This window comes from Agrilus planipennis, unplaced genomic scaffold, assembly GCF_000699045.2.
Source record: "Agrilus planipennis isolate EAB-ADULT unplaced genomic scaffold, Apla_2.0 scaffold18, whole genome shotgun sequence".
NCBI classification, from domain to species: Eukaryota; Metazoa; Arthropoda; class Insecta; order Coleoptera; family Buprestidae; genus Agrilus; species Agrilus planipennis.
The window spans coordinates 1,348,383-1,361,622 of record NW_020438920.1 but is presented as its reverse complement, the minus strand read 5'-3'; the positions used below and the strand labels follow the sequence as shown (position 1 = coordinate 1,361,622).

The following is a 13,240-nucleotide window of genomic DNA, read 5'->3' as shown; positions in this document are numbered from 1 at the left end:
GTTTCTGGAACAACCGCAACATAGGTGCAAATATAAGAAAGGGGTCTTGGTTCCAACAAACGAGGAGATTTTATAAATAAACTTGGTTATTTAATAAATTTTTAATTAGGTTTATATTAAAATAATTACTTAAATAATAAACTAATCTGACTCAAATTCTAATTTACACACCACGTATATTTCCTTAACGCATTCATTAAGTAAAGACAAATTTCTAACATACGGAATTCTAAAAGTTCGAATTTTTAAAATAATTAAAAAAGATTTTGTGGTCGAATATCTCAAAAACAACAGTTTACTCATTAGCAAATTATGCAGAAATTTAATTCTACTTGACCATATGGAACATACTGTACATTTACTTGCAAAACCAAACGCTGAAATTTTTATTTTATAATGTAATTTTAATATAACTCTAATTCAATTATATTTCCGTTGTTGAGTTTTTCCACATGTCCTTACAATTTTCACCAAAAGTCGTATATTTAGGCAGTGTTTATAATATTGATGCTAACTTTTATTACTTAAATTTCCCAAATTACACGATAATCCAAGTTTTATAATTCGACCTGTTTGATATCTATCTTTAACTTTATGTTAAAACTTACCAAAATTTCAGTTTTTAGCTCGTTTGTAACTTTTTCAGTCCATTCAGGGTTAGGATGTGGTAAAATGCAATTTATTAAATTAAAAATAGTAGCAAAAGTGTAAGTACTGAGTCTTAAGAAGAATTTTATAATTTCAACATATGGGTTTACCTGAAAGTAGAATTTTAGAGCAAACAGATTTGATTGATAAATAATAAATACCGGCGCCTCTTCATTAAGGTGTGAAAAGAAATTAGGATACAACTCTTTCAATACCCAAAATCTCCATATTATTCCCCCATATTTTAGGTTTTCCAGTTCCACCTTTTGGGGTGGATCAACAGAAACTCCTGTTAAATGTCCTATGACTCTACAAAATATGAAAATTAGTTTTCTTAATATTTTTGCTTTAACTGCTTTATAGCTATCACCTGTTCATGAGATCTTTCATATCAGCTCTTATAGGACTTACAAAAGGATCTTCAGGATCAATTACATAGTAAATACCAACTTTGGATATGTCAACTGGGTCTTCCAATTTCAACTGCATAGAATTTAACCCCACAAGAACTTTTAAGATTGGCCCCAGGTCTTCTGCTTTTTTAACAATTGGCCCAGGAACAACCATAGATATTTCTTTTCCTGTTCTAAATGTTAATCCTTAAAAAGAAACAGTACAATGTAGAAAACCATTCACTTACAAAACAAACATTCGCTATACCTTTTAATGAAATTAAATTACAAGTTGGTTTATGTCCAAAGACTCCACATTTAAAAGCTGGAATTCGGATGGATCCTCCAATATCAGTTCCTATCAAAATGAAAATTAATTTTTAAACAGACAATTTTGTCATTTAAACTTTTATATACCTATTGCCATGGGTGTGCCACAAGCTGCAACTAAAGCTGCATCTCCTCCAGAAGAACCTCCTACATTTCTAGATGTATTGTAAGGATTTTTTGTAATACCATATACAGGATTGTGAGTTTCCTGCCACATATTTAATTGGGGAACGTTTGAAACACCTTCAAATGGTGTAAAAATCAAATATTTTAATTTAAAAATAAGCTAATTAATAAGTACAGTACCTAAAAGAATAGCTCCAGCATTCTTCATAGACACTACAACATCAGCATCTTCTTTAGCAGTCTTGCCCTGTCTTGAAACAAGTCCAAATGTATTGCTAAGTCCTTTGCATGAGGTTGATTCCTTGACAATAAAGGGAACACCTAATGTACATTAAAATTTTAATAAAACTTAAAGAGAAACATATGGAATGTTTAAAAATTGTTACCTAAAAATGGTTTATTCATAAAATCAACCTCTGTAATTTTACCATTTTTAATATCTGTATCTATTTCTTGTGCCTCTTTTAATGCGGCTTTAAATCTATCATCGACTAGAGCATTTAAAAGGTAATTTACTTCTTTAATTCGATTAATAAATGCCTGAACAACTGTTTCAGCCTTCACTTCTTTCTTCCTTATCTTTTCTGCTAAACTTATTGCACTTTCCAATAACAGTGGATCTTGAACTTTTGGGATGTACTGAAGACTTGAATTGTAATACAGTCCAAATATATAATTAACAATTAAATCAAAATGATATCGAAACATAAACCAGGCCTTTAGTAAAAAACTCATTATTAATTTTCTGCAAGATCGTCCTCTACTCCGTTTCTCTTTCTACAATTGTTTACAAAATATGAATGGTCATAAATTATTACGATTATAAGAGTGATATCACGAAGTACGATGCGAATATAATCGTCAATAATAAAAAACTTACATGCTTGTTAGTTTTCTTTTCGTAAATTTTACGCTGACTCATTTTTTTATAGATATAGTGAATTGGCAATGAGTCTTTAAAATTGGTTTTATTCTTATAAAAATTTCTTTTAAATGAAAATAACTTGCTATTAAAATGTAAGGGGCACACTTAAAACTGTTTAATAGTGATCAGATAAAAATAATGAAATGCAAATTTTTATAAGTTAAGGTGAACTACGTTATGTTTTTTTGGAACTGCTTGGGACAGTTTGTTGGTCAACACAAGGTGAACCACCTGTTGGGACTTGCGACCGCTAGAAAAATGACCGGACCACCAACTACATCAGAAAATATAATGACGTTGTTGATGATGATGACCATACAAAAGACGTCCTGATGATAAATCATGAAAAATAATGAAAACACAAAAATTGTTTGAATTTTATAATACAATTGTTTATTTCTTAACAATTGAAAGTACTTTAACTCTACCAATATCACTAAAAACAATAGTGGAACGCATCCGATTGTAAAAGATTTCTATGGTCTAAAAGCAGTCATAGAAGTGCAAACAAGAAAGTATTATATATAATCTATGATTAGAAACCAAGATTGTTCAAAAACCTATGCCAGAGATATAAGCATAGGAAATATCGACGTTTACTAATGGACATGCCTTAGCGGTCAAAATTGTGGTACAACAAAAGAAAGAGATAGAACAAAGTTTCGGACAATATTCATCTCTCTCATGATAGTGCGTTGGTGTGTCATGAAAGAGATAGCACTAGTCCGAAACCATACGCCATCTCTCTATGATAGGAAATAAATAATCTATGGGACATAAGCAGATGTAACCTAAAACTTTTATCATACAAAAATTCACGTAAACTTGATAGTGTAATTGTATTAATATCGAGGAAAGACTTTGATTTGACTATGGGAAACTTTAATGGGAAAGTTGATGCAGCAGCAGTAGAAATTGAAAATTCTAAAGCAACTGTCACAAAACCAGAGGAACAACCCAAAAAGTTGAAGCCTTGCTGTGCTTGCCCAGAAACGAAAAAAGCGAGAGATGCATGGTAAGCATCTTAAAGAAGTTTGTACATAAATGCAGTAAAACATTAATTATTTGCAGCATTATTGAAAATGGAGAAGAAAATTGCACACATTTAATTGAAGCGCATAAAGAATGCATGAGGAAATTGGGTTTCAATATCTAAGTAAGGATGCCCATTTTACCTCCTTGTAAATATTGTAGTATTTAACGTTAGTTATGTATAGTAAAGGATAATATAAAATAAAGTTGTGTCTGTCTATGAAACTTTGATTTTAGTAGCAATTGCTGAATTCTAGAAAAAGCATACTTTGATTGTTATACATTTAATAATTTAAAAAATATTAGAAAGCTTAGAAAAGTCAACTATTTAAAAATGATAATTACAAAATCTATAATGTATAATATATCATAAGTTTCTTAAATTTTTGAGGAAACAGTATGGGTTCTTCAACAAATTCTCAGTCTGAGCCTTGTTCTCCAAATCCTGATTATTCAGAATCAGAGAAAAGACACAACGTTTATTCCTTCTTAAACAATAGATGTTTAAAAACCTTGCCTAGGAATTTGGAAAAAGGGTTGTTTGATCTTTGCAATTCATCCTCTAAAATAGAATACTCTGATTTTATTGAAAAGAGTTGCGATTTAAAAGACACCCAAACTGCACCGCCAAATTTAAATTTTGGTACTTTTCCACGCACATCAAGTACAAGTCCCCCAAAGGTAGATATTAATTATCCATATGATGATGAAAGGGGAACAATTAGATCAAGATCACAAGGAAGGAATAGCCAAAAAACAAATTCTACAAGATCAAAAACAGATAAAAAACCTATTCAATTACTTGTGGCACATAAAATAAAACCGAAAATATCAAACTCATCTGTACAAGGAGTAAACTTCAACGAGGATGCTTTATCAGAAAGTTCACAGAATATAGTAAACTCTTTAGATGAAGAAGGAATTCTAGATAATTACTCTCAAATGCATAATTCTGATTTAAACAAAACATATTCAAATTTTCATGAGGCACAACAGTTACCCATTAAGAAACATAGCAATTACACAAGATGTAACATTATTGATGATGAATCTGAGGAAACTTCAGCTATTCATAAAACTAGATCATTATTAAGAGAGAAATTTTTAAAATTATTAATAAGTTTGTCAGGTAAGAATCAAATTCTTAATTTTTTTACGAGAAATGTAAAAAATATGTATTGTTTTGCCCATTATAATTCTTAGTCAGTAAATTAAGAGAAATCTGAACTAAGCATTTATTGTAGGCGAAGCAGAATGTAAAATGCAAATGTTTGGTGGAGTACAGTTATATTGCAACATTAAAGCATTTCATCCCACTTTTGATACTTTACTTGTAGATGAAATTCAGCCGAATTATTCGAAAATGTTTAATAATACTATCATTAGATCCAGTGATATATTATCTATAGAATTCTACAATCTTAACTTACACAATTTACTTGCTGATAAATAATTCTGTAAACGTAATTTGATTTTATTTTAGTAGTATACATAATAATTATGTAACTATGGAGTCAATTAATTAATGTAATAAAAGTAATATAGTAAAATGTTTGTTATTTTACTGTCATCTAGTTAGTAATTTTCTATGGCCGAACCTTTCATAAAATCAAAGACCTTTTAATTACTGTTTATAAGTTACATTTATTTGAAAAGGAAAAATTTAAATTGGTTCAATGCAGACAAATATGTTCCATCAAAATGATTGTGTATGGCACCCTATCTACATTTTAATAATTAATCATTGTAAGTTTGTCATATATTAAAAAAGTTGAATTTTAGGTCAGTTAAATTTTTCCTAAAAGTTGAATTTAAAGTATACCACAATTAAACAAATTAATTCTAGAATACCTGCCACTTGTTGTCTTTCAGTTTTTGAAAGATGGATATGTATTAAACTGCATGCATGCCCAACATGGGGAGTAAATAGAATAATTTTAAGCTTGACCCTTTCTGAAATTAAATGTAGAGGGACAAGTTATTAATAATTTAAAAGTTCCTTACGATTTAAAAAGCTTCTGTCGGGCATGCTGTGATTTGGACAAACACTTGCTTCATATTACTGACCTGTGGCAAACATAATCCTTTTCTTTCTTGCTCCCAATTTTTATCTTTCCCCTTAATTTCACATAAAGCCATCGTATTTTTATTTAACTTCGTTCCACATTTGAAAATATGAAGTCAAATTACTAGCTGGGTAGATATCAATTAGCTACTTACACTNTAAAATAATTCATAAACATAGAGCTTTCACTGAAACCGAGAAAAATGCCATGCTTTTTATACAAATTTAATTGTTGATGTAACAATTTATCATTTATTTTTTAATTTTAATACATAATATACTTCACAACGTACAAGATAATAAAATAGTTTGAGTTTCGCATTTCAATTAAAGGAACTTTAAAAATGTTACAATTTAATATTTACTTTAAACGATAATACAAATGAACCATCTTTCATAGTAGCCTTGCCCTTGATTAGTATTACAATTGTCTGCCAAATAAGCTGATACCCTTTCTATACATTTATATAAAGATGCGAATTTTATTAAAATGATAACCTTTGATCGTCTAATAGTGGAATGAATCATTCAAAAAACTCAAAGCAGTGGCGTAGCAAACATCTCGCCTCCTTGCTATCCCGAATAGTTGACATTCATTGGAAAGTGACAAAAAAAGAAGAATGAACATTTTTTTAATGAAGGTATCTATTATAAATAGTATAAAAATTAAGTCATTTTTTGTATCATCTATTTATTTTACTTATATGCAATCATCTAAAAAACACAATTTGGATTGCAAGATTTTCCAACAAATAACGAGAAATAAAAAAAATAAACAAATTCGTAATATGGAATATATACAAATTAGTCGATTTATAACAAACGAATTTGGTTAAACCCTAAATAAATTTCAAAACAGTTTTCTGTTTACCAATTTACCGGTACAACATTTTAAATACGAGAGTATGTAGAAAGAAGGCTATTTAGATTTAGATTGTCGCAAAGAAATGCGGCAGCCCTTATTGTTACACCACTGACTCAAAGTTCGAAAATAATAACTGTAAGTACAAAATGATTTTTAATAAATGAATAAAATACTTTATCTGTTCTTCAAAATGCCCGAATTTCTCATTGTAATCTGAAGATTTCCCAACAATATATGCTACTATCACAGATGCTTATTATTCATAGTTGAAGAATATTTAACAACAAAAATTAATCAAAACGAGAAAACGACCAAAGTTCCCCACATATACATATAAAGATAACTGATAAAACTATAAAAACTTTCTAATCTTATCAACGTTCTGTTCCTGATCGTATAAATATGACCAACAGCTCAGTTGTTGTTATCAGGTCAATGCCGTTTATTGACCACACACTTTACGTAATACTGTGCAAGCAAATTTACACATAAAAATTCAAATAATTAAGTAATTTAAGAACATTTTTAAATTTTTAGGGCGCAGTCTCGGTGTAGAAAAATGTACATTGTAATAAATAATTAAGTAGAGTACAAAACGTTATTTTATAATCACGGTAAACGAACTAAAAATATATGAATCTAGCGTTAGGGGAATACCACGCAGTGCGAAAGCTCTACCCTTTTGAATCTTACATTTTATTAATGCGCGAACGTTGAAGTTTATCGTAAGTTTTTTAAATATTTATTGTAAAAGAAAGTAAAAATTTTATCATTGAAAAGGTAAAGCTGTGCCATGTACGTATGTGTATAAAATAAAACTCAACACTGTATGTTTCACCGGACGGGATTCGAACCCAGGCCGCCCGCGTGGCATCAATGGTGTAGGTATATTTAATTTTTTTAACACCGGGTATACAAAGTCATATAAAAATATTTAATTAGGCAAATGCCGTTAAACCGATAAACTAAATAAAATTGAAAATGATTATTTTTTCCTAGAAATCTAATGAGAACAAAATCAAGCAAAAATGAATGTGGCAATCAAGTAAATAGTTAAGCCGTTAATGACAGCTTAGATAATTTGATTCGTTTTTTTATTGTGTGTACTTCCAAATATAAATGCAATAGCACAGCAGGGAATTTTAAAAATACTGAGAAGGCATATAAAAATAAAACGCCTACATCGAAAATAGATATGTACATTCATGTAAGAAATTAATAAGTAGTTTTTCGTCTTAAAATTCATTCATTTCAGCAGCGGTGGCTGCGAATTTTTAAAAATACAATGAAGTAGGAGTTTCACACGTTAATGTTAACATAAGTAATGTTATGTAAACTTTAGTTTTAAAAACCTTGGTTTAGAACAGTAAAAACTTGTTCTTTTGCCAGAAAATTATCTCTTTTATGCGTAGTATGCCAAATTAATTCAAATTGCGTATACAATCGAGCGCTAAACAGAACAATTAAAAATTTCAAATAAGTGCTACCATAAATTAACGTTAGCGCAATTTTTTTCTAATAAATTAAATTTTATCAAAAATAATAGGTATCTTCGACAACATTTTCTTACTATTTTCGTATGACCCATTCCTATCTAATCAGAAACACTTAACCCTAAGGCCAAATGTATTCAGTATAATATGTACATATATAATTATGTGTATAGTATTATAAGAGCATAGTAACAAAAAACAACCACTTACGTACATTTGCACCAATTAAAATCAACAATGGAGCATTTGCTTTTAAACATCAATTGTAAAAGGACCAGACAATAACAACAATCGAAATATGAAAGACTAAAACAAAACTCCCGCCAAAAAATAAATTATTTAATTTTCATTTAAGACGAAATAACTGATGACATTTTAAAAAGAAAGTATAAGAGGTAGCCGCGACCCAATTAGCTTTTGAGCTAAACCTTAAGAGAATACACAAAAATAAATGTAGCTCTATTATAGACATAAAATAAATAAGTTAATAAATTTAAATCCTACATATACAATATGTGAAAGCTTCGAATAAAATAACAAATCGATTTCACAAAATACACTTTTTGTAGACAAAGTAATTTCCGCTACTTATGCAACCCTTCAAAATTATAAGGAAGGTCAATTTTTTCAGTGAGTGACTGTATTTTATAATAACTTTTTTTTATTTTATAAATGCTACTCCATACTCCTTCTTTTTCACTTACCTCAAAACGTAGGCATCGATCTGGTCATTTGAACAAAAACTGATTATTTCGCATCTAACAATTTTAAGTAGGGATTCTAATCTTGATCTGAAATAAAGGACACCAAACATTAATTTCTGTGAATAAAAACTCTAATAGGGCAGAAACAGTAACAACTTAATTCACCCCCATCATTTTTTTGTTATGAAACTCATTGTAAAATTTTAAACAAATAATAAAATGTCAATATTTACAAATGGAAAAATAAATTTACGATTTCAGATACATAATAATGGTACATACTGTCAGAAATTTAAATTAGGATGACCTTGATAGGAGCCGCTACTAAAATAATTCCTTTACAAGCATTTATGGGCTATATATACTTCAATTAAGCTTAATAAACAGTAGAATTAAATTTATAACTTTCAAAGACGAAAAAAAGGCGATTTTCCTACAACAGCCAGAGGAGTGCAAAAAATCAATCTTCCATACAACAATGTCAATAGAATGCCGGTAATAAACCAAATAACAGACCACTTATTTGTAAAATGTTTACTGTTGACACAAACCTGGGAATTTTTCTCAAGTCTGCATGTTTGCTGTTGTTGTCATTCGTAGAAAACCAAATTTCGAGAAGTTTTTCAACCCCTTCGAAAAACTGAACGTCACTCATATTATCGTCCATCCAAATCCGACTACGGCTGCAGCGAAACTGACTCATAGATCTCATAAAAATCATAGTAAAAATTTACAAAAGTAGAACAGAATGAGTTAAAGATAACGCTGAAAAGAGAAAGAAAATGCACGTACTTGCGCACCATGTCAAACGTAACCATTTATTTTTAAAATTTAAAAATGAGCGGAAAACATTTCAAAACACCAACATTTTTAGTCGTTTCTTATTACAAATGAAAGATACTCAGTAAAAAAGAATAATATTACGTTGATTTATATATAAAGTCAGAAACTACACCAAATACTTAGCAAAGTAGTGGAGTGGTTTCAAATCCCTCTTAATCAGCAAAACTAATAAATAAAATACATGTAAAAATGTTATTTCTTATTACTCTATTCATGTAAAACATCTTCTTAATAATCTTTTTTACACTAATATTACTTTATTATGACACAAAAGAACCTTTAAAAACAATTTGTCTGAATGTCTGCTTAAACAGACTAATCTTCGAAACGCCTGAACCGACTGAACCATGGGACTTCCCACATATGAAGAGAAAGTTAAGTAGTGATTTAGGCTGCTTCTAATTCTTTAAAAAATAGAGGACTCTCATAACATAGGCAACCTAAATAAATATCCCTTTTTTTACGCGGCATTTTCGGAAGAAAACGTTGCTATCTATGTTAGTCTTGCTGATGATCAAAGGACAAGGGTTTCGCTTCTCGTTTTAATATATGAAACCTTAAGGAATATAATCTTGCACCTTTTTATTAATAATAAAACAATATAAAGAATTAAATTTTAAGTACATACTTTTTTAGTTTACTTTTACTTATATTTCACATTATCACATACATAAATACAAATAAAGAAATAAAAACAACGCCCCATATTACACCAAAAATCTTCTTTGCAATTATAAATTTTAATTAGAAGCAATATCAACATTCACTTGGCGTGTCAACTACAAAAGGGGGAACATATCCCCCGAAAGCCCTTTCCAACTCTTTCGCTACAGCTAAGCAAATACGATCTTGAAACGGAGCCCCGACCACCTGCACCCCAATTGGCATTCCTTCATAATCGAGCCCAAGAGGTACCTGAGTAACTGGCATTTTTAAAGCGTTCCAAACACTGAAAAGATTTATATTCCAAGGCCGAAGCAAAGGCGTATGATGGTAACTTGCGGGGAACGGGGCTGATGGATAAATTAAAACATTGTTAGGCTCCAATCGCGCCTACAATTAATTATTTGCTTTAGTAATAAACATCACGTTTAAATAATGAATGGATCAATAAAAAATTGTGCATCACAATAATCATTGTTCTTAAACATTTATAACAATTATTTTAAAAAGCAGTAACGTCAATAACATGTGAGTGTCATTTATATAAAAAAATAACGCAAGTATTTTTGCAAAATCTTGTACATTAATAATGTAACACGACTGTTTCTGGAACAACCGCAACATAGGTGCAAATATAAGAAAGGGGTCTTGGTTCCAACAAACGAGGAGATTTTATAAATAAACTTGGTTATTTAATAAATTTTTAATTAGGTTTATATTAAAATAATTACTTAAATAATAAACTAATCTGACTCAAATTCTAATTTACACACCACGTATATTTCCTTAACGCATTCATTAAGTAAAGACAAATTTCTAACATACGGAATTCTAAAAGTTCGAATTTTTAAAATAATTAAAAAAGATTTTGTGGTCGAATATCTCAAAAACAACAGTTTACTCATTAGCAAATTATGCAGAAATTTAATTCTACTTGACCATATGGAACATACTGTACATTTACTTGCAAAACCAAACGCTGAAATTTTTATTTTATAATGTAATTTTAATATAACTCTAATTCAATTATATTTCCGTTGTTGAGTTTTTCCACATGTCCTTACAATTTTCACCAAAAGTCGTATATTTAGGCAGTGTTTATAATATTGATGCTAACTTTTATTACTTAAATTTCCCAAATTACACGATAATCCAAGTTTTATAATTCGACCTGTTTGATATCTATCTTTAACTTTATGTTAAAACTTACCAAAATTTCAGTTTTTAGCTCGTTTGTAACTTTTTCAGTCCATTCAGGGTTAGGATGTGGTAAAATGCAATTTATTAAATTAAAAATAGTAGCAAAAGTGTAAGTACTGAGTCTTAAGAAGAATTTTATAATTTCAACATATGGGTTTACCTGAAAGTAGAATTTTAGAGCAAACAGATTTGATTGATAAATAATAAATACCGGCGCCTCTTCATTAAGGTGTGAAAAGAAATTAGGATACAACTCTTTCAATACCCAAAATCTCCATATTATTCCCCCATATTTTAGGTTTTCCAGTTCCACCTTTTGGGGTGGATCAACAGAAACTCCTGTTAAATGTCCTATGACTCTACAAAATATGAAAATTAGTTTTCTTAATATTTTTGCTTTAACTGCTTTATAGCTATCACCTGTTCATGAGATCTTTCATATCAGCTCTTATAGGACTTACAAAAGGATCTTCAGGATCAATTACATAGTAAATACCAACTTTGGATATGTCAACTGGGTCTTCCAATTTCAACTGCATAGAATTTAACCCCACAAGAACTTTTAAGATTGGCCCCAGGTCTTCTGCTTTTTTAACAATTGGCCCAGGAACAACCATAGATATTTCTTTTCCTGTTCTAAATGTTAATCCTTAAAAAGAAACAGTACAATGTAGAAAACCATTCACTTACAAAACAAACATTCGCTATACCTTTTAATGAAATTAAATTACAAGTTGGTTTATGTCCAAAGACTCCACATTTAAAAGCTGGAATTCGGATGGATCCTCCAATATCAGTTCCTATCAAAATGAAAATTAATTTTTAAACAGACAATTTTGTCATTTAAACTTTTATATACCTATTGCCATGGGTGTGCCACAAGCTGCAACTAAAGCTGCATCTCCTCCAGAAGAACCTCCTACATTTCTAGATGTATTGTAAGGATTTTTTGTAATACCATATACAGGATTGTGAGTTTCCTGCCACATATTTAATTGGGGAACGTTTGAAACACCTTCAAATGGTGTAAAAATCAAATATTTTAATTTAAAAATAAGCTAATTAATAAGTACAGTACCTAAAAGAATAGCTCCAGCATTCTTCATAGACACTACAACATCAGCATCTTCTTTAGCAGTCTTGCCCTGTCTTGAAACAAGTCCAAATGTATTGCTAAGTCCTTTGCATGAGGTTGATTCCTTGACAATAAAGGGAACACCTAATGTACATTAAAATTTTAATAAAACTTAAAGAGAAACATATGGAATGTTTAAAAATTGTTACCTAAAAATGGTTTATTCATAAAATCAACCTCTGTAATTTTACCATTTTTAATATCTGTATCTATTTCTTGTGCCTCTTTTAATGCGGCTTTAAATCTATCATCGACTAGAGCATTTAAAAGGTAATTTACTTCTTTAATTCGATTAATAAATGCCTGAACAACTGTTTCAGCCTTCACTTCTTTCTTCCTTATCTTTTCTGCTAAACTTATTGCACTTTCCAATAACAGTGGATCTTGAACTTTTGGGATGTACTGAAGACTTGAATTGTAATACAGTCCAAATATATAATTAACAATTAAATCAAAATGATATCGAAACATAAACCAGGCCTTTAGTAAAAAACTCATTATTAATTTTCTGCAAGATCGTCCTCTACTCCGTTTCTCTTTCTACAATTGTTTACAAAATATGAATGGTCATAAATTATTACGATTATAAGAGTGATATCACGAAGTACGATGCGAATATAATCGTCAATAATAAAAAACTTACATGCTTGTTAGTTTTCTTTTCGTAAATTTTACGCTGACTCATTTTTTTATAGATATAGTGAATTGGCAATGAGTCTTTAAAATTGGTTTTATTCTTATAAAAATTTCTTTTAAATGAAAATAACTTGCTATTAAAATGTAAGGGGCACACTTAAAACTGTTTAATAGTGATCAGAT

At 29.7% G+C, this 13,240-nt stretch overlaps 5 protein-coding genes and 1 long non-coding RNA gene across 10 annotated transcripts in view; 2 read left to right on the top strand and 4 right to left on the bottom strand.

The window, feature by feature from the left end:
* Positions 1–9,297, bottom strand: part of LOC108744102 (S-adenosylmethionine decarboxylase proenzyme) — a 20,832-nt gene extending 11,535 nt beyond the window's left edge. The window contains exons 1-3 of one of the 4 annotated variants that reach the window (XM_025973807.1): positions 9,132–9,297; positions 8,581–8,667; positions 8,087–8,182 (exon numbers count right to left, since the gene is read on the bottom strand). In XM_025973807.1, the coding sequence (XP_025829592.1) occupies positions 8,087–8,182; positions 8,581–8,667; positions 9,132–9,292 (344 nt within the window). In that variant the 5' untranslated portion in view covers positions 9,293–9,297. The remainder of the gene's footprint in view (positions 1–8,086; positions 8,183–8,580; positions 8,668–9,131) is intronic. The other 3 variants (XM_025973809.1, XM_025973810.1, XM_025973811.1) reach the window with 3 other exon arrangements.
* On the bottom strand, positions 543–2,667 carry LOC112904245 (fatty-acid amide hydrolase 2-A-like). The gene is made up of 8 exons (XM_025973806.1): positions 2,377–2,667; positions 1,883–2,273; positions 1,677–1,817; positions 1,458–1,613; positions 1,309–1,398; positions 1,019–1,247; positions 810–957; positions 543–758 (listed from the first exon to the last, which is right to left on the bottom strand). The coding sequence occupies exons 1-8, from the start codon at positions 2,416–2,418 to the stop codon at positions 558–560; spliced, it is 1,398 nt and encodes a 465-aa protein (XP_025829591.1). The 5' UTR covers positions 2,419–2,667; the 3' UTR covers positions 543–557.
* On the top strand, positions 3,212–3,678 carry LOC108744106 (cytochrome c oxidase copper chaperone). Its single transcript, XM_018479713.2, has 2 exons — positions 3,212–3,436; positions 3,493–3,678. The coding sequence occupies exons 1-2, from the start codon at positions 3,294–3,296 to the stop codon at positions 3,575–3,577; spliced, it is 228 nt and encodes a 75-aa protein (XP_018335215.1). The 5' UTR covers positions 3,212–3,293; the 3' UTR covers positions 3,578–3,678.
* Positions 3,769–4,921, top strand: LOC108744105. Its single transcript, XM_018479712.1, has 2 exons — positions 3,769–4,582; positions 4,698–4,921. The coding sequence occupies exons 1-2, from the start codon at positions 3,853–3,855 to the stop codon at positions 4,904–4,906; spliced, it is 939 nt and encodes a 312-aa protein (XP_018335214.1). The 5' UTR covers positions 3,769–3,852; the 3' UTR covers positions 4,907–4,921.
* On the bottom strand, positions 5,078–5,670 carry LOC108744107. 2 transcript variants are annotated; one of them, XR_001938916.2, is made up of 3 exons: positions 5,458–5,670; positions 5,305–5,406; positions 5,078–5,251 (listed from the first exon to the last, which is right to left on the bottom strand). It is a non-coding gene; the product is annotated as an uncharacterized LOC108744107 (long non-coding RNA). The 2 variants fall into 2 exon arrangements; XR_001938915.2 differs by having other exon boundaries at positions 5,521–5,670.
* Positions 9,298–10,039: 742 nt separating the features above from the next.
* On the bottom strand, positions 10,040–13,220 carry LOC108744103 (fatty-acid amide hydrolase 2-B). Its single transcript, XM_025973804.1, has 9 exons — positions 13,065–13,220; positions 12,571–12,961; positions 12,365–12,505; positions 12,146–12,301; positions 11,997–12,086; positions 11,707–11,935; positions 11,498–11,645; positions 11,297–11,446; positions 10,040–10,476 (listed from the first exon to the last, which is right to left on the bottom strand). Exons 1-9 carry the CDS (start codon positions 13,104–13,106, stop codon positions 10,180–10,182), a joined length of 1,644 nt encoding a protein of 547 aa, XP_025829589.1. The 5' UTR covers positions 13,107–13,220; the 3' UTR covers positions 10,040–10,179.
* Positions 13,221–13,240: the final 20 nt, after the last annotated feature.